Here is a 27,665-nt window from a genome sequence, read left to right as displayed (position 1 = left end):
TAGTCATTATATGTTATCAAAAGATGTTTCTACCCTTTTGATTCCATGCCAATACTCGCGTAAATAACAAATACCCATGCACTCATATGGGTATCATCCCATATGATCACGTGTGGTTACTTGATATGTGGAAGCCACAGCAAATATGGGATTTTTCTTAATAGGGTATGCTTGCCAGAAGCACACCACACCCACCAAATCATTCCATGCTGTTTACTTCAGGAGGGTCAAAAATGGCAATTCAGCACATAGAAGCGAAGTCACAGTAATTCATACAGAACTTTTATAAAATATTTCAGAATTCCAGTAAACTAAAACTTACATATAATGGGCTGGCCCACTGTTTTCAATGGAGCATGGAACTATTTAATTAAGACAAGGCTTTCACTTCAAACCTCTGGCTTCCTAGGGCAAAACAGTGCCAAGGCACATCATTAGCCTCCAAAGCTGAAGGTTGACTGAGAAAAAAAGAGTTCATGTCTACAGGACAATAGTTTACAACTTGTATTGCAAACATAGTCTTAAAACCTTGTATATGTTAACAACCGGTCAACTACTAAAAACTGCTTAGCAAGCTGCCATGGAACTTGCTTTTTCTGTTGGTAAATACATCATCACACTTTTGTTGTGACCTATGCACAATGAATTTTTCCATATAATTCACACTTTTGATAATGTGTGGCCATATATTAAGCTTAATTAGAAACATTCTCAGAACAAAATTAATGCAACTTACACAGCTCAAGAGCATATTATTACAGTTATGCTGAATGAAAACATCTTTATGATAAGTTAGGATTTAACTTCCAGTAATCCCTAAATCGGTCATATCTTGCTAGTTGAACAAAAGCCAGCTGCGAGTGCCCTTGCCTTAAAACTTCTGTTCATTTCTTGTGATAAATGAACAAATACTGAACAGTGATGACAATGATAAGCATATTGAATAGAAAGCTTGAAGAGATGTTAACCTACATTTTTTACAAACCCCGAAATCCTCATGTTTGCAGGCTGGCCATTCAGTAGTTCCAAGAGTGTGTTGACAGTGCAACCTCTGACAAGGAAGCCTCCCAAAAACTGTATCGAGGTGTTTTGCCACTAGCTGCGACAGCAAACAACTCGGAGACCCACAACCGATGTTTCACCAGTGAAGAGGCAGAAGAATACGAAGATGTCATCAACAGTGGTGGGGAACCGGACCAGTCTATTGCTGGCAGCTCAATGACAGCCACAAGCGGAGCATTCCAGTGCCATTCGTGCAGTTCGGCAGTTCAGGAGCTTAGACTCATGTGCCAGGAGAAGTCTTTTTGACAAAGAACTTGAGCATCATGCGCGAAACGTTGTCAGCGAAGTACAGCATGCGTTTGTCCATGCCAGTACCAAAGAAATAACTTGAACAGCACACTGCATTTTTTTTTGTTGTCCTTGTCATCAAAAGCTGTGCCTCGCTGACGATGTCCGTGACTCCCCCATACCCAACCCCCTGCCGTACCCCCCAACAAATGGTGGCAGTTTGTTTCTGAGCAGATTTGAGGATGGCCACACCAGCTATCAACAAAAATGGATTGTGCTTCAGCAGTTTCCTCGTTCTCTCTTCTCGAATCATGCCATTCCTGCATTTATTACTGTCGTGTGTTTTTGTTTGTGCAGAGTATCTTTGCAACATGCTGAACAAGTGAACTGCAGTTGCTTTTTTTTTTAGTTTAGACGCATACACCCCCTGCTATCCGAGATGCAATGAATTCTACATGCATCGTATTGCCTGAAGCAACAGGCAATCGTGTATCGTGGACTCAATATTTATTTTGGAGAATTCAGCAACTCATTAAGCTGGGTATGTGACTTGCATTTGGGGAAAGCAATGCGTGAGATCTTTACCTCAGTAATGTTTGGTCACATCATCTTGATGTGGCAAAAAAAAAAATGCTTGCAGTCGTTAGCTTTAGCACAGCATTGTGCCGACTGCATGTTGCTCGCTCGTGCTGTGTTGTGATTTTCCTTTTTTAACTTATGAGTGATGCGTGCCTGACAGGCTTTTGTACTTACATGGGCATAATGTACTGACTGAACGTGTCTCTTGTCCCCTCGTCTGATAGACTCTATGTCTGTTTAAACTATTTGCTATAGTTCTTGCACATGTACACTACTGCCATAGTCTCTCGGTGGCATCTTCTCTGGTTACCGATGGCTTTAGAAGCTCTGAAGAGACATTTTCATTAGTATGAGTCTGTAAGCGCAGTTACGTTTTAAGCTTGCCATCTGATGGACATTTTATTCTCTGGTATAAGAAATGCTGTTTACAGCTCTCACACATGTTGACATTACTCTTTCTAAATGTTGGCAGCCAACACAAATAGGGGTCCTGCATGTGGTGATAATGTGTTAACATACTTTTCTCCAAATACACTCGCAAAAAAGAAAGCTACTGGATAACAGAAACTACTGTCTAGTTGCAGTAAATCAGAACACATGCCATTTCAGTCACTGCACAAACAGAAGAGAGCTGTAATAACATACAAGGCCCCAACACCTGAGTAAATAAGTTTTGACAGAGATAGCTGACTTGAAGACATGCAACTACATATTATAAAGAAACAGAACATTAGCAGCACACAAATAGTGACTAATAAGAAGCCTTAAAATCATTTAACTAGAACACTAGTGGTAGAAGCTTCATCATGTCATCACCTTTGTTCAGCAAGCAACCTGTTTGTCTCTCAGTAGAACTGCATTCGGAAGAAAATCAAGTTGACGAGAAAAATAATGTCGCACTGTTAAGCTGCCTCTAGCATGTTAAACAAAACTGGCCACAAGTACTGAACAGTGAACACTTCGAATCACATTGAATGCAAATATTAGAAAAATGGAAGCTTTGCATATTGAATATTTTTTCTGTTTGAAAAGCAGAAAAAAGCACAAGGAAGAAGTTTGGCAGAAAGCCAAATTTTTGCCCCCTTCGATACACACAATACTAGGCCCCATCTGGAGTTCCACTAAGATAAATAAGCTGTAAGTAAGCAAGAGGCAGAAGGTCGGCACTGTATGGGCTAGTTCGTTTTGCAGTGGGCATTCAAAGCACCTGGTAGACCCAAGCATGGACCCATTTCCATTGCAAGCAACTCCACGCATTCGGCCTTAACAAAATATCTGAAGAAATCAAATATCAAAATGTCAAATCATTTGTTTCAATTCCAAACAGAAGCACTAGTTCATATTTGAAGTATTGAATATTTTTCCAGCCCTGTCATTGGGTGATGGTCATCCATCCAACATGATGTGGACAGCATGGACCATTTATGCAGTTCCACAAGCTGGCTGTCCAGCACAACTTCACAGCCGTGAAAAACTCTCCTGAACTGGCTACATTCTCGATGGACTGCTCAAGGGAAAGCACTCTGCCACTATTGATGTGCCTCATTCAGATATTTTTTTTTCTTCACGTACTGAGCTAGAAAACTGGGTGCTGCTGCAGTTCTATCTCCCAAGCAACCATCCTACAGAGCGAGGTTGCTCAGCACAAATTGGTTTTCAAGGCGGCCAGTGACAGCTCAGAGTTCACAAAGAGTTCATGGCTTACAGAAGCCAGACGACATTCCCCACTAGCGTTTGATAATGTAAATGTGGGTCTGGGGACAAGAGTTTAGACAGCAGTAGTAGAACGGCCACCTTACTAAATTTCAGAGCAGCCAACTTGCAGAACTTTACAGGAGGGTCCATAATGGTCACACAATTAGGCACCTGTCAGTAACTTGTACTCCAACACTTAAAAATATGTCACTGGATGCTATAACGTAACAAGAGGAGAGGCCAAAATGCTTACCTTCTGAAATTCCCACTCAATCTACGATTCATTGTATTTGCAAAAGGAGCAATTATTTCACCTCACTAAGGTATAAGAACTGCCATAGTCATTCAGTCCAATAGTGTTTCTTTCTTTACACTTTCTTAGCAGTTTATTTCAGCATGCATGACCCTTACGAAATTTAGTTTAAATGCTGCCTACTAAAGTGTAGCCTCTTCTAAGAAAGCTTTGGTGCATGATGTACCTGGCTCAAGATCTATGTAGGGCAAATTCTTGGAAAAATGAGAGTAATCAGCTGCAGAATATACAAAAGAAAAACAGGTGTTTCTTGGGTCCCACAAAGGTAAGCTGCATTAAATTAATTTCACTCTAAATAAGGCATGGATTTAGAAGCCACTGGGGATTCGGCTACTGCCAGAGTGGGTACAAGATAAGCTTCTAGAGCCACACGGTGGCAATGCCGCAAGCTTTTAGAATGCTTTTTTGTGAGAAAGCATAGTATTGTGTCAAGATATATGTAAGCATGTATGTGTGGCTTCAACCATCAAAATGCAATGCAGTGTTCACTTTATTTTTTTGTGCATTGTGCTTCACACAAAAAGATGCTTAAATCATGAGCTACATTTGATAAGAAATGAGCCCTTCAATGTAATTGCAGTAAGCTCTCATAACCAAAGACTGTGTCGACCTGTTCTGCAAAGTGTTGTTGCTAACGTGGTAAGATATGTAAACCAACTCCAAGGTTGAAACAGCTAAGCATATTCAACATGCACAAGTGTTTGAGCAACAGTATGAGCAATAGAACAACCCCTTCTTTCTTGTGGGACCTCGAGTTATACTGAAATAGGCTTTGAGGTCCCTTTCACACAACTCGGCCAGTGCTCTTTCTTACACCTTGATCTCATTTAGTTCATTGTGTCTATGTAATGTAGTAGTGTGTCCACCCGATTAGTCAACTGATACATACACAGACAGCAGCAGCAGCTCAGCTTGTTTTCAAGTGCGAAGTATGCCCACTTGCTTTGTCGTCACAGACACTGGTTCGGTCACAAGAATCATTGCAAGTCATTTCAGACAGCTTTTGCCTTCATTACTACCGTTGTTCCTAAACTTTGCTGATGACTTCATTTGCATCTATGCTATTCTCATTTCTTCCACCGAGCAACACCACTGTTCAAGCTTTGATGTGAGTCACTGTTTGTAAATGCTTTTGATTGCTTGTGATGATTATGCAGCAGCTTTGTATGCTTCATCGAAGGTGCTGAGTGAGTTTGGAAAGAAAAGGTTCAGAATTATAGGAGTGTTTTTTATGGAGATTCCACGCTGCTAGCGTGCAATTGAAGCGGTTGTAAATAGAGTGATGCAGTTTGATTCTTGTACATAGTATTTTTTCCTGAGACAGTAACAATACGAATACAAGTTACAGTGTTAGACTGTTGAACATAAGCGTGCAAGGGGAACAGAAAACATTAGAGCCTTATTGCACAAAACTTTGCACAAGTGAAACGCGCATCAGTGCACGAAAAATTTTAAAAGGTGGGTCTGCTCAGAAATTTAGCTGCAGAAATAAGCGCAAAAAATTTGAGGATATCCTCGGCCTGTGCCTAACAAATGGTGCAACATGCAAACCACACCAAGATTGTTGCATAAAAGTCATGCTGACTGCAAGTAGTTGATAAAGAAGCAATGAAAATGTTCTACGGAATACAGGGTGCCAACTTCTCTGTTTACTCTGCCTTCTAGACTGGTTTGGGCTTTTGTCCTTTTTTTTTCTTGCACAAGTCAATATAAGCACAAGCCTTAAAACTGCGTTAACTAAAAAGAAAGAATGCCATTAACCTTCCGCGCATAAAAAAATATATATATATTAAGCCATGCAAATGCTGCCCTTGAAGTTCTACAAGAACAGTTTGTGCATACCAAGAGTGACTGTACCTTCTAAGTCTGAACGACATGCTGCGTTTGCCTACATTTTAAGGTTGTGGTGTCAGCAGATGAGGGCATGTTTCAATGACAAGAGTGCCTAAAAGCAGTCAACAAAGCACTATGAAGGATCATTGCCAAAATGATACATCGTTGATGTTCAAATGTAATCTTGTGCTTGAAGAGTCAACAGCCCCTCGTAACATGTCAAAATTTCAGGCGGTGCTAAATACTCCTGAACTACAGTCGGGGCTAAATTAGAAAATTGCTGAAGAAGTCAATGGCACATATAGCTGCCACAGAGAACACTGCTAAAAAGTGATACATTCTTAAAATTGTCATTTTAGTAGTACATTAGCCTACCAATTGGCCATGCAAAATGTTATTTTGGGCAGGGCCAAGTTTCATTTTCAAGCCTAAAGCAAAAATAGCCATAACTTGAGCAGGCAATTACGTTCCCATGCTGACAACACGGTGTGGCGTAGAGGCAGCATGTAATGTAATCCCAAACACAAATGGACAAAAAGTATGTTCGGATGTTAAAATAGCCCAGAGCAGTAAAATATTCTGATTTCTACAAAATGGAACACACATAAAAAACAAAAAGCAACAACAACAAAAAGCAGTGAGGAAGTGGAGAAGGAGAAAGGAAGGCTCAACTCTAAGTTTTCACACGCATATGTATTGCATAAGTGACCCACAATTTGCACCGTTTTATTTTGCTTACAGTAAGATAGCAACTGAACAGGCCCAGTTGTTTGCCCAGCTTTCCTAGGGCACTGTTTCCAAAAATCTGTGTGCGACACTATAAACAAAAAAAAACTTTCTTTTATAATCTGAGCAGTTCCAACACAAAGCATTGTATTTGTGAGCTCAGGGAGCATGGGAACACTGCCTTCATTGTTGGTATTGTGTAGGGAGACTTGCTATACTCTGCCAGAAAATATTGTGCAACTACTTTTGGTAGACAGAGTACTGTTTTGAAGTCAACAACTCTGGTGTTTCGAGTTTTTAAACCTGTTTCTGAATGTGTGCAAATCCTGAAAGGCAGCTCTCAATCTGTGCTGCTTTTATTGTGTGACAAATGGAAAGACCGCATTCACACCACTGCATTTTTTTTCATTTGTTTTACATTTCAAAGCACACTATGTTGCATTTTCACTCCCTTTACTAGCAGAGTGGCATTCACTAAAACAGAAATGTAAAGTGATGCTGTCCCCTACTTCGTTGTTTTCTTTTTTTTTTCCAGATATCATCACCTACACTTGTTACAATATGAAAAAAAAAGTGTCATTCACTGGAAACGTGTGCCATATGTTTCATAGCACATTCGGATGCATTTTATTTATTAATAAAATAAAAGTCGGTTATATGAGGTTGTTTCTTTTAGTGATGAAAACAGCTGTATCTGAACTTGCATTGACAAACACGCACGTGCACACAATGCACAAAAGTGCGTGCAATGCTCAAGAACATTTCGTCAAGCATTAAAATCAGGCACTTTGTTATAAAAAATGGAATGCGGAAATTTATTTACAAATCACACACGCTGCATGCACACACAAATACAGTAGAACATCGTTGATACGATCCCGTTACGTACGATTTCCCGGCGCCAACGTTCGCGATCGAGAACACAAAAAATCACCCAATACAATAACGCTTATATTTTACCGGTTCATACGCTCCCAGCAAACACGATCTTCTGGCAGCAGCATTCAGTATATCACCAAACTGCGATTGTATGATACGTTTTCCGGCCGCTAGAAACCATGTAAACAAGAAAAGGCGCGCACGATCGCGAACAGCTAGCAGCCGCCCACCGCAACTGCTTCCCCGCAATACTCGGCCATCCATTGTGAAAACGCTGGTGTGCACCCAGTCTCTCATTCCGGTACAAGCAAATCGCCTCCCGCGCTCGTATCGTTCACTTCCTTCTGTCCTTCGTCTGGGTTGCGCTACCCACCCCTAGGAATACGTTCAGTCACCAACTCGCCCAGCTTGCTGTGTTAATTCTCCTACCGAGTCGTCGTACAACGCATACATAGCTATCACCGCCAATCCTATTGCGATAAGCAACTTATCTGTGTCGCAGCGCATGGGCCGTGGTGCCGTTGGAACCTTACTGTACGCTTTTAAAGGGACACTAAAAGTTACCAGAAAGTCAAGTTAAAGTGGTAGAGCAGTGTTCTAGAACGTCTAAGGCGTCAATATAATCGCGAACAGAGCTTTAGTAACCGAGAAATTGAGGTAAATGCATGACACGATTTGAGACCCCCCAGCGACATTCCGGTACAAGCCCGATGACGAAAGCACTCCTCATAATTTGTGTTACTAATACTCAACTACTTGTATTAAAAAAATATCATTTCATTCGATTATAAGGCGGAATAAAATGCTACTTGTCTACGTCTATTCGGTTCTAAGAAAAAAACATTTTGACATTACCCTTCAGTAGTATGGGTGGTCGAAAGGTTTCGTTTTCGCTCGACTCTGCGCCGCGCACGCTTCGGAGTTTCGGTAGTTTCGTTATCGCGTCGTGCTGTGCGGGTTCTGCTGGCTCGCGAAACTTTCATTTCGAACAAGCAGTGAGAATGCCACGTCCTTGTGATGTCGTGGGAAGCCCTCGTTGCTTTTCCGCTCCGGAGAGCCGGTGTCGAGGCCGCCGTCGTAGAACGCAACGACCCCGGTTTCTGGCCGCGCGTTTGTTTTTTCCGCAGAAAAGCCGTAGCGCCGTCTGCGGACGCCGTTCTACTCACCGATGGCGCAACGTCACTACGAGACCATGATGTCAGTACTCCTCGATCGGAGGGCGGGCGCTTTGAACTGCGTTAGATGTACATACGCGGACGCTTCAGAACGCTTTTTCTCTTAAAGTAAGTCTCTCCTTGGCACGAAACAAGCGTTTCGAGGTTTCTGGGATGGTGCTTCAACAGTACACGTTCACTTTATAGTAACTTTTAGTGTCCCTTTAATAGGCGCCCACCCAAACGCGCCGTCAGTGGCGTAGCTAGGTCGTCTGTCACCCCCTCCCGCCGGGTGTATAGGAAGTCGAGGATATCAACAATGTCCGGGTGTATTCAGACCACGGTGTACGAATATACTTCTTACACCGTGCATCAGACGTATATGACCTCCCCCCAATGGCCCCTTGCACCCGGGGCGCACGGCCCTCCCCGTTGATACGCCACTGCACGCCGTCGTTCCCTGTCGCAAGCGGCGCAAAGGGAGCGATATTTACCGCTCTGGCGGCATCATATTCCGGTGTTGCCCACTAGCTCGATTTCGTTTACATTTCTCGTTACAGTCTTTAGACACTACGCAAAAGGAAAACGACAACGTGCGTCTCGGGTCGCCTGGGCCCTACCAGCTCAACGCGCGCACGCATATCGTGCCGCAACGATTCGCACCAAGTGGACGCGTGAAAGCTTCCCGCCATAATGCCACGCTTGAAGAACCTGCCGGCACAGGCCGAATTCGAGGAGCGCAAACGTAAGCTTGCCGATGCCACAAAAGCGCCAACGCGCATCGGCGTCTCGCGCTACGATTCGCATTGCGTAGATGCCAACTACAGTTGAATCTGCCGACACAGGCCGAATTCGAGGAGCGCAAACGTAAGCTGCCGATGCCACAAAAGCGCCAACGCGCATCGGCGTCTCGCGCTACGATTCGCATTGCGTAGATGCCAACTACAGTTGAATCTGCCGACACAGGCCGAATTCGAGGAGCGCAAACGTAAGCTGCCGATGCCACAAAAGCGCCAACGCGCATCGGCGTCTCGCGCTACGATTCGCATTGCGTAGATGCCAACTACAGTTGAATCTGCCGACACAGGCCGAATTCGAGGAGCGCAAACGTAAGCTGCCGATGCCACAAAAGCGCCAACGCGCATCGGCGTCTCGCGCTACGATTCGCATTGCGTAGATGCCAACTACAGTTGAATCTGCCGACACAGGCCGAATTCGAGGAGCGCAAACGTAAGCTGCCGATGCCACAAAAGCGCCAACGCGCATCGGCGTCTCGCGCTACGATTCGCATTGCGTAGATACCAACTACAGTTGAATCTGCCGACACAGGCCGAATTCGAGGAGCGCAAACGTAAGCTGCCGATGCCACAAAAGCGCCAACGCGCATCGGCGTCTCGCGCTACGATTCGCATTGCGTAGATGCCAACTACAGTTGAATCTGCCGACACAGGCCGAATTCGAGGAGCGCAAACGTAAGCTTGCCGATGCCACAAAAGCGCCAACGCGCATCGGCGTCTCGCGCTACGATTTCCATTACGTAAATGCCAACTACAATTGAATCTGTGAATTTTTTTAGTGATTTCCGATCGTACGTTTTGTTGTTTAGTACGTTTCTATGACGTTTTTTTTTTTTCTCCAAAATGTATGAAAGTGAACTAGCGTGGTTGCTTGGGTTAGTTGGTTACTCATGATCAAATCAGCGCTGTGTATGTCGTCTCTCGCAGTCCTTGTCATTCGCGTTGTTATTTTTGAGTATGAAAGTGGTTTTACTGTGCAGAGGTGTTTAAAGGGAACACCGGAGCGCATGACGTCTGCAACGAGTTTCGCGCAGGCGCAGTGAGCGCTGTGGGCGGTGCTCTTTCGGCGTCTGCTACCGTCGGCTACCACGCTTCGGATCGTCGCGAAGCAAACAGCTCGCGTAATTCGTACTTGAAAGCAGCCACTTCTCTTCCAGCTGGGAGGAAAACGACTGAATTGATCTATAATAACATAAATGTCGCCCTACCCATCAGCAGGAATGACATTATACATCGTCTTTAGTTGGCCTTCTTGTTGAATAAAGAATTGCCGTTTCAGAAGAAATAGTTCACTGTACACGTCGATTACTACGATTCCGCGACGGCTCGAGTGACAGCTCTTGAAAAATTAAAATGATCTTTAACGGCGGTTGCGGATTCCTTGTACAGCCTAGACACTGCAGCGACCCGAATATGCATTAGTGCATACGAGATGTGGGAGAGACATTATCTAATATAGCTGCGCTATATTAGATAATGTTAGACTATATTAATGTTAGACTATATTAGACCCTAATGGTCCAACGGTTATCTAACCGGCACAATACATGACCTGCCCAGCTCCTATTTTTTATCTTGACGTCAATTAGAATATCGGCTATACCCGTTTGCTCTCTGACGCAAACCACTCTCTTTCTGTCTCTTAACGTTGTGCCTAGCATTCTTCCTTCCATCGCTCTTTGTGCGGTCCTTAACTTGTTATCAATCGTCTTTGTCAGTCTACAAGTCTCTGCCCCATATGTCAGTACCAGTAAAATGCACTGATTGTACACCTTCCTTTGCAATGATAATGGTAAGTGTCCAGTCAGGAGCTGACAATGTCTGCCGTATGCAATCCAACCCATTTTTATTCTTCTATGAATTTGCTTCTCATGATCAGGGTTCCCTATGATTAATTGACCTAGGTAAACATACTCCTTGACAGACCCTAGAGGCTGACTGGCAATCCTGAACTCTTGTTCCCTTGTCCGGCTATTCATCATTATCTTAGTATTCTGCATATTAATCTTCAACCCCACTCTTGCACTCTCTCTGTTAAGATCCTCAATCATTTGTTTTAACTCGTCTGCAGTATTGCTGAATAGAACAATGTCAACGGCAAACCGAAGGCTGCCGAGATATTCGCCGTCGATCCTTACCCCTCAGCCTTCCCAGTTTAATGGCTTGAATACTTTTCCAAGCACGCAGTGAATAGCATTGAAGAGCTTGCGTCTCCCTGTCTGTCCCCTTTCTTTATGGGCATCTTCCTATTTTTTTTTGTGTAGAATAAAGGTAGCTGTGGAATCTCTAGATATTTTCCAATGTATTTATGTAAGCAGTCTCTACTCCTTGATTACGCAATGCCTCTATGGCTGCCGGTATCTCTACTGAACCAAATGTTTTTTCGTAATCTGTGAAAGCCATATGGGCACGTTGCAAGTGCTAGGCGGCGCCCCGTCTTTCCGACCCCTAGCGCCATCTGACGAATAGTTGCGCGAATGTGGTACGATTATCCACGGCGTCAGCAGCCCGCGCTGCGTGTTTGGCATCCTGTCAAACGGTAGCGATGGCGTGAAACAGCGTGCCGATATTAATTTTAACCGGGCTTCGGGAATTACAAGATCTTCATAGCTTTTTTCGTGAAAAGAATTCAGAGAAAGGAAGTCGTCTATTTGAAGTGGGGCACGTCTACGACGTGAGGGAAGTGTTGAACTCGCACTGATCGTAAGTGACTGCTAGGTTTATTCCGCAAACGAAAAATAATGCACCAGCGAGATGCGTGAAGCTCAGCGTAAGTTACTTCGTTATCTACGGTGTGGACGCATGAAATTATAGGCGACATTGATTCTTGAAGATTGGCGACAGCAGACAAATCCTAGCGGGGAGCTGCGATTGCCGTGCTGGCATCACAGGGAAGTGCAAGGACGCCGCGGTAGTTTCCCTGTACACCACTGTACACAGAGGACGGCAAATACGAATCCAAAACATCTCATCCAAGAACGTGGGGCGTACGAACGACTCGTAAGACCTACCAGAGGTATTCTAACGTTGCTCTCGCCAAACACGAAAAAGGGGATGAACTTACCAGTTGTGTTAGACTACGTTGGGAAAATATTTTCGCCCAAGTTACTGGAAGTGCAATACTTTTATGTTGCGATTTTTCAGTGCGTGCAAAGGAGGTTCCAATAAACCACGTTGTCAAAAATTTTGGTGATCTCATCTGCCCCTTCGTTGATATGCTGGGCGCAGAAGGGTGTATGCCAGCTCAGCCGGCTGCAACCCCTCCTCAAATCTCTCAGCAAGCCCTAGCGCTGTTTGAATGGGAGAGGATTGGGAAAGAGTTCCACAGCTTTACTGCGGTACAGTGTAGGAACAAACTACTTTGTTTGATGCATATCCTGGTACGCACTGCAGGTAGTGGCGTAGCAAAGGGGGGGGAGGGGTGAGGTGGCGTGGACTCCGGGTGCAAGGGGCCAGTGGGGGGGGGGGGGGGGTGTCATATACGTCTGGAGACACGGAAATTGTTGATATCCTCGCCTTCCTCCAATAAACCCGGCGGTGGGGGGGGGGGGGGGGGGGGCCGAACACCTATGGGCCCCGTGTGCCAGACGACTTAACTACGCCACTGACTGTAGGTGTCCGTTGCTGCCATCATTGCTGTAAAAGCAAAGAATTCAGCGTTATAACGCACTTGGCATAACGCCGGAACATAAAACAGCTTTGCCGTCGGACGAGCGCTATCCAGTGTTGACGCCGTTCGGCTTCATACGGGCGGCTTGGAAACCTGTAAAACTTTGTTCCTCGTGAGTTGGTGTACGTGCTGTTGCAGCCCACTACTCAATAGCTCGGATTGCACTTCGGCATTGCTCAGTAAAGGCAACAGCTACGCGCGAAACAGTGCACATACGGGCTTTCCGAACGCAAACGGGCCGGTCGTATCCTGCCGGTCTCGCGCTCCCCGCCGCGAGGGGCGCCCTAGTAGGCGCGTGTGCTCTGCGGACTTCTCGATTACCTAATTAATGACATGAATGTGATCCATTGTAGAGTATCCCTTCCTGAATTCAGCCTGTTCCCTTGGTTGACGAACGTCGTGTTGTCCTTATTCTATTGCAGATTATCTCGGTGAATATTTTATATAATACTGGGAGTAAGCAAATAGGCCTATAATTTTTCAGTTCTTTAATTTCTCCCTTTTCGTGGGTTAGAATAATGTTTGCGTTCTTCCAGTTTTCTCGGACCTTTGAAGTCGACAGACACTTCGTATAGAGAGCCGCCAGTTTGTCTAAGGTTATGTCTCCTCCATCTTTGATTAAACTGACTGTTATTCTATCTTTCCCTGCTGCTTTTCCCTGTTTCATGTCTTGCAAGGCCCTTCTGACCTCATCACTAGTTATAGGAGGAGTTTCTGCAATTAATTACTGCTTCGAATGGAGATATTGTGGCTCCTCTGGGTACAGTACAGATAAGTATATAACTTCCGCTGCTTTTACTATGCTTTCAAATTGCTGATATTACCCTGCTTATCTTTCAGTGCATACATCTTGGTTTGTGCTATGCCAAGTTTCCTCCTCACTGATTTCAGGCTGCGTCCATTTTTTACGGCTTCTTCAGTCTTTCTCACGTTACAAATTAAAATATCCCTTCTTTTCGCCTTGTTGATCAGTTTTGACAGTTCCGCGAATTCTATCCTAGCTCTTGAGTTGGACAGTGTCATTCTTTGTCGTTTATTTATTAGGTCCTTTGTTACTTGGGAGAGCTTGCCTACTGGTTGCCTTGGTGCCTTGCCTCCCACTTCAATTGCTGCCTCTGCAGTCAAACCCAGTTACGATTTCACTCATTAGCTCTATGTTATCATCATCTGTTATCCCGGTCATGTACTGTTATCAGTACATGACCGGGGTAGTTGGAGAAGTACGGGAGAGGCCTTTGCCCTGCAGAGGGCGTAACTAGGCTGTTGATGATGATGATGATCATCATCATATCTTTGTTCTAAGGCTGCATATTTGTTTGCAAGTACCAGTCTGAATTTGTCTGCGTTTACCCTTACTGCCTCTAGGTTAGCCTGTTTCTTCTTCACCAATTTTACTCTTTCTCTCTTCAAATTGAGGTGAATCCTAGCCCTCAGTAACCTATGACCACTGCACTTTATCCTACCTAGCACTTCATCCTGCAATATGCAGGGATCGGCAGACAGTATGAAATCAATTTCATTTTTTGTTTCACCATTAGGGCTTTTCCAGGACCACTTTTTGTTGCTAGTCGACGCTTCCTGAAAAAGGTGTTCATTATTCACAGCTTATTCCTTTCTGCGAATTCTACCAGCATGTCTCCATTAGCGTTCCTAGAATCGATGCTGTAGTTGCCAATTGCTTGTTTACCAGCCTGCTTTTTCCCCACTTTTGCACTGAAGTTGCCCATTACTACAGTATACTAAGTTTGCAATTTTCTTATCGCTAATTCAACACCTTCATAAAACTGATCTACTTTATCATCATCGTCACTGGATGTTGGAGCGTAGGCTTGTACTACTTTTAATTTATACTTCTTATTAAGTTTGATTACAACTACTGCTATACCCTCTTATTAATGCTGTAGAATTCGTCAATGTTGCCCACCACGACTTTATGGATTCGGAATCCTACCCCGTATTGCTTATCTTAGCCGTTATTCAGCACCGTATAATTATAGCCTCAGCAGTTCTTGTGTTTATGCTTATAATTATGCTTGTCTTTTATGGGAGGTGGCGGGTTCCAGCACCTTATGGCATATATTGTGAACAGACTACCGGTGAAACCGCGATTACGTGCAGCTCTACTTCGCGTCTCTGCATGGAGCGCATAATTAGCCGCACGGCGAACTAGCCCTGCACGTGGGAGGCTTTTCTTGACGTGGCGTCACTTTGACTCCGCCTGCAGAGTCGAATCTCAGCAGAGCAATGTGCATGGCATTTGGGAAGATGTTTGTCTTTTAAGTTGAAATGGCAAAAATATATGCGAGGTAACATATTGCTTCATTTAATTTTCTTTCAGCTTTGCAATGGCTAGCTGTCAGAGCATGACCACGCAGTCTCTGGCCGACTTTACAAAGGCATGAACGGCTTGCTCCGCGACAATCTGAAGCGCGGCAGCAGACAATGAAAGAGCCTCACCCACAGCAGTCGCTGTGCCTGCGCGATAGTCCCTGCAGCTGCCAGCCGGTGGCGGTGCCGAGCAGACGCCACACGCTCTGGTGTTCTCTTTAACAGTGGACCGCTCTGTACAAAACCCTAGGGCAAGAGCTAAAAATTAGGAAGCCTAGAATTACTAAGTGGCTATATCCCTTGCAGAAACATGCATACATGCTCCACTCAACACATAGTCAGACCTGGTTTCACGAAGCACACACGTTTATGGGGTACAATTTTGGCTCAGATATTCAAAAAGCTGGAATTTGCCCTTGCTTGCTTGTGGGGACTGGTGCTGGCTATACTGCGCCAGAAGCTTGTAAAGGTCACCTGTAAAAAAAAAAAAAAATCACACATATCTTAGAAAGCTAGTAGATCCAAAATAAGAACGAAACAGCATACCAGTGAACTTTAATATGAATAAAGATCCCAAAGACAGAACAAAGGATGAAGGGAGGGTGATAGCACGCATTTTATTAAACTTTAACCTGAGCACAGACATCGTGTCGGACACAGGACATATACACAATTGATTATTGATGACTTTACTTACAACACACCACACGAGCAACAGCAAGCTTGGTACAGCAGGGATTGACAAGCAACACATTAGTTTTAGACTACGGCGACTTTTTCAGCGACGCTAGTGTTGCCAATTTCACCTGCTTCAGGAACCTGTCTAAATAAAATTGCTCGAAGGAAGTGCACCTCTAGTATATGGCACTTGTGCAAGCCCAAAAGAGTGGCACAGGTAGCATCACAATCTCTTTTTTGTATGCATGTTGTGTAATCTTGCGCTGCGCCATCCTTCAACACCTTTAAAACTTTTTACAACAGAATCTATTTTTGCAAACCATGAAACTTTTCTAAAACTGTAGAATGAGCCCTAATACATAAACTTTATGAACCATTCAAGAGAGTTGGCAGGTACAAGCTGACCATACACGTGCATGCACACACATACAGAAAGACAGCTTCTTTAGCTGACACACCACATGTGAATATATTGACTGCCTTTTCCAGAAGCTTAAAACATTCTCGACCTTTCACTTCGAAATGAGCGTTACAGGGTTTGTGCACCACCACCAATGAACTAAAGAGTTGGTGCTGCTCTTGTATTGAGTGATTAAAGGGTTTAACCTACCAAACCAGCACAGATGCTGTGATAGACACCCTAGTGGAGGGCTTGAGAATAATTTTGACCAACTGGGGTTCTTTAAGCTGCACTAAAAGCATGGTACCCAAGCATTTCGCTATTCTTCCCCCGATGGAATGTGACCACCCTGGTCAGGAATTAAACCAGCAAACTTGTGCTTAGCAGTAAAAGGACAAAGAGCCACCATGGCAAATGGCACTTTCATTGATTTCTCATTAGGAGACCCTGCAAGACTAAGATGGTAAATAAACCTATTAACTCACTAAACCATGTAATTATGAATATCTTGGGCAAATGTTATTCCCGGACATGCAAGAGGGATTCTGCAGTCTTCTTCATAAGACCACACGCTCTTTTGTTCAACTTTCACAGATAATCCCTACACCTATTGGTGTATGTTCCTATGCACTCAAAGACATGATTGCCATTGGCCACATTTGTGCAGATGTCTTGGCTAAACAATGACTCTGGCAGAAGCACAAGCAGATAAATTTCACCACTGGTATAGTGGTGCCATCTCGCGGCAGAGAACAGTACCACTGCAATAATTCTTAAGCTTTCCTCCACCTTGCAGGCTTCTGCAGAACTGATATGCCATATACAGTTAAAACTCCATCTAATGAAACCCTATCTTACGAAGTTTCCAATCTAATGAAGAAATGTACATTCCCCAGCAGGTACTCATAGGGTTCAATGCTAACGAAACAAACTTGACCGAACTCGATTTAACGAAGCTTTTCCTGAAATAAATTAGTAAAAAAAGCGCCGATTTCTTTCTAATTCCGACACAGATGGGTTCTTCAAGTGTGAGCTCTAAAGCTATTGCGTTAAAACATCTAGGCGCTACAGTCACATCCCAAGCTTTATTTTGATGAGGCAGCACACTGCGCCCATGCATGGAACAGCCGACTCAACACCGCCTCAGAAGGGGCAGCGGTGGTTGCTTTTGTTATTTCATGGTTTATGTGACAGATGGCTGGATTAGTGGTAAATACACTGCAGCAGTAACCTTTGCATGCTGCTATGTTACAAATTTAGAATTCAAAGGCCCGAAAAATTCCTTTCTCAATTTTACAAACTTCCTGATTTAACGAAACAATTTGAGTGTGGTCATCGCTTCGTTAAATCGAGTTTCAACTGTATATGCAGCAATACTGTAGCCACTGAGATTGGGCCACCCGATTTCAAGATCATTCTAATAACAAAACTTAGCCATTCATGAGCAGAGCATGGCGAATATTGGGCATGGCAGCACAGCTTCGAGTGCAGCAGGAAGGCTGAAAGGAAGGGCAGGCTACAAAGGCATGGCAGCGGCAGCATCTGGCTGCCAATAATTTCTTTTGTTCATACAAGGTGCACTGAACATCTTTTACAGCGAAGCTGTTAAGGGGAGCTTCACAGCCATTTTCATGCGATATCAATCAGCAATGCAACTCGCATCGGAGTCCTGAACTTTTTTTGCTTTGAAACATTATTTATCAATGGTTATAAACTAGAAGTTACCTGATGTTAACCTCACACAAATCGACAACACCTTCGTGGCGATTCTTTTTTTTTTTTTTTGCAGTAATCCGTAATTTGTGTTTCTCACATTGTGTTTTACTGGCTCCACTTTGGAGGCCAGCTAGGAGTATCTATGGCTGCGGTGGTAAAGAGCAGCCACCAACGCAGTCTGCATGGAAACCCTGGAGTGGCCGTATGACCAGGGCCTCAGTGAGAATGCACAGGTGGTGGCGGTGATAAAGTATCACCAAGAACTGCCAACAAAAAGATGCCTAGTACATTTCTGAAAAGTCCGAGAAGTAGCTGATACAGCTTTGCTGTCTCTGATGCATCAGTTGCTCAGATTGACATACACTTGCTAGGGATATTTTTCTTGTTTGAAAATATTAACATGGAGATTAGACACATTCCACACCCTCCATAAAGGGTACTACAGGTTTCCATTAAAAGCTGGACGATGTTCCAAACCACCACTGCACACGGCTTGAAACGGTTAATTTTTGTGCATGATGTAGAGGCTCTATTTTTGTCTTTCTTTGTCCAGAAACCCCATACTCAAGTGATGACTACTGTATAGTTGCTGATTAAGGAGGATAGAAAGTGGTTCTGGAGCTCTTGAAACATTTCACTACAGAGGATTTTATTACTGAAGGTGCAGTCAAGGTTTGATTGCTTTTGTCAGTGCTGCAGGCAATTAGCAGCAGAAAATGATAACTTTGATGCAATGTTTGTAAACAATCTGATACTGCTGGCAGAAATAGGCATAATAATAAGAAAATATTAGGTGTGTCAAGCTTACTTTCAAGCTTGGGAAACAAAAATACAATGCAGCATATGCCCTCAAAAGCAAGCACTTTATGCTGACATCGCATTTTCTACCACTTGTGAAAGCAGCACAAAGCCAGTCTGTCATAAGCCTGAAATGCCATTCACAAACATGCAACATTGTTTTCCTGCAAAAGCTTTCAGTAGTGTTCAGGCAAGCACAGCAGATAAATAAAATTTGCCAACAAAGCAAACAACAGAACAGGCATGGTGCATCTGAACACTTTTTCTGGATATTATGGTGTGCCAGCCAAATACCAAATGTTTACCTATCTCGTGTGAGCGTCAACTTTTTTTTTGTAGGCCAGCACCTTATGACAGAGGGCATTGTGAGACGGTCTATGTTAAGTGCATGCTCACAAAGCACTCACAGAGAGGAACTCTGTTTGCTGGGCTGATCCTTCTTACCAAAATGAGAGCCATTAGTACAATATAAACTGGCAGCAAGTACTTGATGTTGCGTGCATGTGTACCAGACAGTATAGCATATTCGCCACAAGATCAAACTACAGGAAAAAGCATTGTCACCGTGTTAATGTGGATAGGCCGTTGAAACGTACACTACGGCAGCATTCCACAGTGAATGGTTTGGCTTGATTTTCTGGCACTCAAACACGCCGACTGCAGTGAACTGATCTTATATTGCCCTCCAAGGGCACATTTTTGCTCAAAATGCACAGAAAGTCTCTATTTATTTGAAAGAAGCGCACACTGTTATTCAACAGGGGACTGCCACTCAGCCACACAGACTCTGTTTTGACACTTTCTTGGGGCTTTTTGGATACATTTTGCCGACTCTGTTAATATTGTTGTGCAAGTGAATACCACACTCTCTATGAAGCTTGCAGTAGATTAAAGAAGTCTGTAGTCCTGTGCAATGAAGGCAAAGTAGCAAGTTGATGCGCATCCTACATCACCAATCATATGCATACCATCTCCATTTCTATATATATATATATTTCTTTTATTTGCTGTGAAATGCAAATAATTATTGAGTTCAATTAAACAAGCTAGGACACTGTGAGTGTCAGTACGTTAGAAAGATCATCAGGTTGCTTCAGACGAGATAATTTTTATCGCCTATGCACGGTTACACATCTTCACGAGTGCAAAGTGACAAAGTTATTTGAAGAGCTGAAATCATTAGGTTGCTTTATTGCAGCTAATAATGGCACAATGAACAGCAAAGGCAATTTATATTAGCTGCTATTCAACTCAGTGTTATGAAGTCCTCTGTCTAGAGAGTGCCGCATCACACAGGATCTTCACATACCCTATTTTAGCTTTCATTTTGTAGCAGCGAATCAAAGTATAAATGTCCACAATTTAATGGCAAGGCAATATGAATTTACTGCCATTGGCATCAGAACCACATATTAAAAGAACAACTATGGTAGTGTAATCACTATGTAAGTATAAGCAACAGTCAAGCAATTATTGTAATTATTGCACTAATACAGTAGAAACTCGTTCACGTTTTGGAAAAAACTGCCAAGAAAAATAGTACTAACTGGGAAAACATATGATCCGAAGTAACTAGAAAAATTTGACAGATTCAACTATTGTTGTCATCTACATAATGCAAAGCGTCGCGCGGATCGTTGCAGCACGAAACGCCGAAACGTGTTGAGCTGCTGGTGCTCCAGCGACCTGATGTGCATTTTGTTGTTTGCCTATTGCGTGGCGTTTTTTCAGAGGGCGACAAGAAACCAAACCGAAACCGAGTTGGTAGGTGACGTTGCATGCTGCCGAAGCAAAATGTGATGCTCACATCGTGCCACCTGCAGTAGAGAATGGTGGTGCGTTTGGATTATCGCCTACTAAAAGCGTGCACTACACTACCAATGGCACCATGCGCTGTAAAACAGATAGGTGAAGGTGCTTATTGCAATAGGTTTGGCAGCGATAGCTACAAATGCGGAGTGCGACAACCTGGGTGGAAACTCGCTGGTACCAGAATAAGAAACTGCACGCTGTCGTTTTCACCCGAGATGGGCGGTTATATACTGTTCTCGACCGCACGCGCTTCACGCCTTTTCTTGTTCACATGGGCGGGCTTTAGCGGCCGGAAGATGGGCATGATTGCAATCTGCAGCAGGGAACAGCGTCATGTTTTGTCACTGCGTCACTGCATGTGGTGCCTTGAACGGCACCACATGCAGTGAAACAGATAGGTGAAAATGCTTATCCCAATAGGATTGGCAGTGATAGCCGTGAATGCCACGTGCGACGACCTTGGAAAAAATTTGCATGTAGCGAAATAAGAAACTGAGCGCGCATTGGCATTTTCACCTGAGACAGGTGGGCGAGTATTGCGGTAGAGGTGCCGTGGCGAGCAGCTATATACTGTTCTCAATCGCACGCACCTTGCGCATTTCCTTGTTTACATGGGATCTAGCGGCCGGAAAACATATCAAATGGTAAAAAATGAGTGCAACTTTATCAGGTCATTTTTTTTTTGGTTCTTTATTGCAAACATTGGCGCCAGTAAAACGTACGTAACGCAAACATATCAACAAGGGTCTACTGCATAACGTGTGTCATGTGCTATGATATGAGTGCATGATTATGATTCTTTTTTCTACTGTTGAGTGATGTTCACGCCACTCTGTTCATGTTTCATGGTATCAGAGAGATTGCGGAGTGATCAAAATTCGTGACAAGTCACTGACACGCTTCATCACGTCTCGCTGCTACCACTTCATTTGTAAAAAAGATAAAATCATTTTTGTGATGTATTCGAAACATGAAGTGACAATAAAGTCGATATGTCTGTGGCGAGCAGAGGGTGCAACAATTATTCATTGCGTACTTGACACGGACAGTCACTGTTCTTACTGTACAGTGCAAGGATGACAGAGTAAGGCTAAATGCTTTTGCACACAGTAAAAAAATGCTAACTAACATTTAAGACTGGGCTACAACCACAGAAGAAATGGTCTGTAAATATATTCACGCTAAATATGCACACGTAAACATGCAGGGATAGTAGATGAAGTGCAAAACAATCCGGACTATCTATGATTCAGCCAGTGACCACCACGTGGTGACTCTGCTCGATCTTGCGGCTAATAGCAACTTTGGTAGCCAGTTTTCCACAAACGAATGCAATCACACTTACAATTAGAAAAAATCTACCCTTGGTTTACCTCATGTTTAGGCATGCTTAGTCACTACACGTGTGGGTTACAATGTGCACTTGCTGCCAGTTTAAACTGTGCTGATGGGGCTTGCATCGAGAAGAAGGAACAGCCAAGCAGACGGTGCTCCTCTCGGTGTGCACTTTGCGAGCATGTGCTTAACATGAATTGTCTCACAAGTTTTCTAAGTTGTAAGGTGCTGCAAAAGGGTGGAAAGTTGGGCGAGTTGGTACGGTGACATGATCTTGGATTGTAGCGCGAAGTGAACACGGACACAGAAAGGAGCAGACAGCACGAGCGCTCGTCCTGTCTGCTCCTTTCTGTGTCCGTGTTCACTTTGTGCTACAATCCAAGATCTTGTAAGGTGCTGGTCTACAGACAGCGCCATATCACCTCTTCTTCGAAACTGCCAGTGTGAAATGCTCAAATATGGTTTTCTGTCACAGCAAGACGCCATGAAATTCACAAACCTTGACTGTACTGCTTGGCAAAAGAGTGCAATTAAAGACAGTGGCCTAAGATATGCTGGCTTCACACTTACAGAAACATATATTACACTGAAAATGAAGTGGTACACATTGGAAACATTAAACATCCTTTTCTCACTTGGCATTTTTTTCACTAGTCTGAATTTTGAGAAACTAGCCGTAAACAATTATATACGTAAACAATTATAGGCCTATCTCTTTAACATCCATTTCCTGTAAAATATTAGAGCATATTGAAACATTACAACACAGATTATTAATTGACAATCAACATGGCTTTCGCAAGTGACTGTCCTGTACAACACAGCTAATTGAATTCTATCACGACCCAGTGGCTGAGGTGAATGAGGATGGGCAAACAGATTGTGTCTTCTTAAATTTTCGAAAGGCTTCGAAAGGTTTGTCACTCATTGCTCCTTCAAAAACTTCATGAGGCAAATGTAAATCAAGAAGTGTGTAAATGGATTGCCAATTACTTGTCGCAGCGTCAACAATGCGTAATACTGAACGGTGCTACTTCTCCTTGGGTCGAGGTCACATCGGGAGTTCCTCAAGGGTCTGTTTTAGGGCTGCTATTGTTCTTAGCTTATATTAACGATATTCCTGCCGGGATATCTTCGCGTTTACGCTTGTTTGCCGACGACTGCGTAGTGTATAGAAAAATAAAAAATGAAGACTCCATCGATATGCAGGCTGATCTTACTAACATTGTCTCATGGTGTGAGAAGTGGAAAATTCAACTAAATACCAAAAAAAAAATGTATTCGTGCGTCTTTCAAATAAAAAAATAAAACAATAGAAACCCGTTATTTTTTTAACACTGATATTATTGACTAGCAATTTATGCATAAATATTTGGATGTGACATTTTCAAGTGATTGTTCTTGGAACGCACATGTGAGTAATGTAGTTGCAAATGCTGCCACAGCACTAAATTTATTTCAGCAAAATTTGAAATCTTCACCTTTTGCCTTAAAAAATACTGCTTATATTTCATTAGTTCGTCCGATCTTGAAGTATGCGCATTGTGTCTGGGATCCTCGCCAGAAAACCTTGATCAACCAAATCGAGAGAATACAAAACAGAGTGGCAAGGTTTGTTCTTGGGCGATACAAGCGAGAGGAGAGCTGCACTGCAATAAAAAGTGAGCTCGGATGGGAAGCGCTCTTGTCTCGCCGAAGGAAACTCCGTCTAAAATTGCTATTTAGCGTATATAATAACAAAACCGGAATTAATAGAGACACTTATTTTAAACCACCGCACTATGTATCTAAGAGAACAGATCATGACTTTAAAATTCGAGAATACTGAGCTAGAATGAGCCTTTATGCTAATTCATTTTTTGCCCAAACTGTAACAGAGTGGAATCGATTATCTTGTGACCAAGTGTGCTGCGCAAATGAAGATGTGTTCTTTTTTTCGAAGTTATAACCACCTGCTTGCACGCCTCGGGCAAAGTCGGGTATCTCTGAATAAATAAAGATAAAGAACTAGTGTTTCCACGGTACACTAGATCTGCTTAACTTTAGGCGCTATTGTGAATTTCAAGAATGCAGCTGTGGACTCCAATGAGTTTCAGTATTTGAAATTGTTTTCTAATTTAAAAAAAAAATATTTCTTAGGCATGAAGGAATATGAAAAGAACCATCTTCAGATGAAAAAAATTTTCAAAAAGTTGCAGCAGAACCCATCACACGATGACTGTCGGTGGTACTAATGCTTAGCACTGAATCAATATAGAGACACAACATACCGTATTTACACGATTGTAAGTCGACTCGAATGTAAGTTGACCCCCGCATATCACATGTAACAGGAAAAAAAGAATAGAGCATATCCGAGGGCGCATTCCATAACTAAAATTTATTAGTAGCTGGCATTGTTGCTGGACTACTCGTCTTCACTTGTGCCATTGTCCTCACTAGTGCTGCCATCTTCATCGCCGCTACGGTCCCACAGCGCGTCGTCGTCCAACGAAATTTCACATTTGCCACACGACCGCACCACATCTTGTGGAACAGCAGCCCTCACCGAATGCACCCACCCACACGCAACTATCAGGGAGGCTCTTTTGACAGGTCCGGTTGGCGTAAGTTCGCGGTCTTCTGCCGCCAGCAACTTGTACTCATGGCGGAGCAGGTCCTTAAAAGGCGAAGATCCAGGCTTGTTTCATGACCATGTCACACTTCACTGGCAGGGACTGATCACGCATTTCAGCGACGTAGGCCGCAAGCTTGGCCTACAGCTCCGGAAAGCGTCCCGACTTCGCCCCGTGGAAAATTCTTCGCTTGCCATCACAGGTGAAAATTTTGCTTCGCTACAGTCGCCACTCTTGCACCACCCGTTCAAACATCGAACTTGCAGCCCGCTGCACGGTGATTTGTTTCTTCGGTGTAAAGGATGGCAGCCCTCTTGAACACTGTTGTGAACGAGCGCCGAATGTTTAGTGGGCCTGGAGCACTTATGACGACTGAGGAAGCATGGAAGCAGCACATAGCCGGTAAGTTGAGCCAAATGCGTCAAACTTACAGAGAAAGAGAAACATGTGAGCGGTGTCTGCTGTTCCATGAACTATTGATACTACCTGTACTCCCTGCATCCATGCTCCCTGCAACCTAGAGATGCCCTGCAAGCACCGCCGTTCTGGGGGTGCCGCTGCAAATGAAACAGTGGCACTTCCATCAACTATTGACACCTGCCTATGAGTGTTGTGTGTGCTCTAAAAAACTCTAAAAACTCTAAAAAATGTTCAATACCCTTCCAAAAAGCAAACAAACACGTGGGATAGCGAAAACAATGGCTGGGGCCATAGACAGGCACGTACCCAAGTGGGGGGGGGGGCCGAAATTATGACGCATACCCCCCTCCCCCCTTCCCCACACTACCACTTCTCACACACATCCCTAAAGCACCGCCAAAGCAATGTTGAGATTTTGCAGCTATTCGGTGGTCAACATTTTGCTGTCTTTTTCACTCCTTTTGGATGGCGGTAGTTATCGGCGTCTCCTGGGATGTGAAGGCCAGTTTTTTCATCAATTTCGATTGTAGGTCGACACGCCGCCCCCCCCCCCCTCGAGATTTTCAATTTTAAAAAAATAGGTCGACTGACGATTGTGTAAATACGGTATTACTACTATTAAAACAAGTTATATATGAGTTGTGTACTGAAAGCGGGACTCCTCTCTTCCGCTTCCCTACGAGCACTCGGTGCCACTAGCACCACTGCCACGAAGCCTGCGTGTGGCCTCCAAAATGCATGGCACACCGATGTTCCTCTTTCTCACTTCTTCCTGGATGTGCTGCGCAATCTAGTGGCACTGCCGAGAAGTCTGCACATGGCCTCCGAGACAAGAAGTGTAGTGTGTTGGTGCCTGCGAACGCTGAGAATTGTTCCCTTGCTTGGAGCACACTTAGTGGCATATAACTCAGTGACCCAAGTTGGCGAGAGGTTCAATGAACTGTGGCACATACCCAGTGCGCTCATGGCGCAACTCATTAAAGCGCTGGCATGAAAGGTGTTCACTGAAAAGCGGCACATACCCAGTGCATTTGTGGCACAGCCTGCTAATGCATCGGGTTGCTGTCCTTGAGGAACACTTGTAATGTGGGTTCAATTTTTCTCAGCATCGGAGAAATTTAAGGGATATATTTTTCGCCATTGCAGAGTGGCACACACTTACTGGCACATACCCAGTGACCCAAGTTGGCATCAAAGAGGTTCACTGGAGCCCAGCACAAACCAAGTGGCCCATACCCAGTACTCCAAGTCGGCATCTAAAAGTTTCTTCAAACCGCGGTACCTACCCAGTCTCGCATCTATACTAACCTATGTTCACGTGAAAGAGGTTCGTTGAATAATGGCACGTATGTATACACTGCCACATACTCAGTGACTCAAGTTGGTTTGAGAGTTGGTTTCGAACCCTGTCCCCTCAGTACAGCAGTCCGATGTGCTGCCCATTCGATCACTGACTACCCAGAAACCCAGCTAGGCAAGAAAACAGTCAAACAAAGATATATCAAATCTGAAGGGGATCAGAAAAATGTTCAATATATGTATATGTAACTCGATATGTAAAATAAAGATATTGTAGAAAAATTCTCAAGGGGATTTTACTGCTGTTTGTAATACACAATATTTCGTCATATGCAGGTTCGATATATCCAGGTTCAACTGTATATACAAACATTCATAGATAAATACATGCATACATACACAGCCCCCAGAAAGTGTGTGAAGTGTCCTAAGAATGCTAACAAAGTTAAACAAAAGAAATAGACATATAACTTCACAGTTACATACATTGTGCCCTCCTGAGACACAAACATCATAAGACATTCTTTTTGTTTCTAAAACAGTTTTCTCCAAACAAAACGTTTGTGCAAGCCATAACCTGCCCCCCAAAATTAATCCACAGCAACAAAATCTGGCCCAGAGGGTCATAATATAGGTGTAAGCATATCCACTAAATTTCATTTAAGGTATGTCAAAGCTTCAAAAGCTTATCTTCCTCAGCCCGCCCCTAAAAAAAAATCCAACAATGGTTAGAATAAAGCAATGCCAATAAAGATGGCATCCTTACCTACAGTCACATTGCAGTTGATAAGCAAGTGGTACAGAGCCCGCAGTTTTTGGCACAATTGCTTGTCACCAAAGGTAAAGTATACAAGGTCACGGCCTGCGACAGATGCTGCCATGAGCTGAATAATTGCCTTCAACTGTGGGTCCCCACGAAAGGCACCGCAGCCCCAGTTGCCCGTGGCAATGGCTGAACGCTTCATGAGAGGTATCTCTGGTCGACAGATGAAACCACAGTATGCCTGGAAAAAGATAATTACTTCTTTAACAGCGCTTCAGTAGTTACCCTTGGCTGCACCCACGCATCACAAGCAACAAGTACAAGTGTGAAGCCTTCATAAAGGGGCTGTAAACAGCTGTGATCATATCCATCAAATATCGCAGCACTGTTGCCACTAAATAATAACCATATTAATAAAAAGAACACACAGTTGTTCTAACGCCATCGGTGTTCTCCTTGACCAGTTGAGAAGACATCATCAGCTCCACCTTATGACATGTCTCAGTCTTTCATGCACAGATTGGGCATGATCTCAGTATAGTGGTCGAGTAAATAAACCGGAAAG

The 27,665-nt window shown here is 43.7% G+C and overlaps 2 protein-coding genes across 4 annotated transcripts in view; one reads left to right on the top strand and one right to left on the bottom strand.

The window, feature by feature from the left end:
* The window catches only part of LOC135917554 (uncharacterized), a 225,255-nt gene extending 218,163 nt beyond the window's left edge, over window positions 1-7,092 (top strand). For both annotated transcript variants that reach the window (XM_070539282.1, XM_070539284.1), the window contains exon 10: window positions 1,008-7,092. The gene's annotated coding sequence lies outside the window, so the exon portion shown is untranslated. The remainder of the gene's footprint in view (window positions 1-1,007) is intronic.
* Window positions 7,093-15,612: 8,520 nt separating this feature from the next.
* Window positions 15,613-27,665, bottom strand: part of LOC139060224 (poly(ADP-ribose) glycohydrolase-like) — a 90,979-nt gene continuing 78,926 nt past the window's right edge. For both annotated transcript variants that reach the window (XM_070539281.1, XM_070539280.1), the window contains 2 exons: window positions 27,104-27,341; window positions 15,613-15,738 (listed from right to left, as the gene is read on the bottom strand). In XM_070539281.1, coding sequence (XP_070395382.1) covers window positions 15,632-15,738; window positions 27,104-27,341 — 345 coding nt within the window. In that variant the 3' untranslated portion in view covers window positions 15,613-15,631. The remainder of the gene's footprint in view (window positions 15,739-27,103; window positions 27,342-27,665) is intronic.

This window comes from Dermacentor albipictus, chromosome 5 (genome assembly GCF_038994185.2).
Source record: "Dermacentor albipictus isolate Rhodes 1998 colony chromosome 5, USDA_Dalb.pri_finalv2, whole genome shotgun sequence".
Lineage (NCBI taxonomy): Eukaryota > Metazoa > Arthropoda > Arachnida > Ixodida > Ixodidae > Dermacentor > Dermacentor albipictus.
Note: the sequence above shows the minus strand (reverse complement) of the source record. Positions and strands in the feature narration are given on the sequence as shown.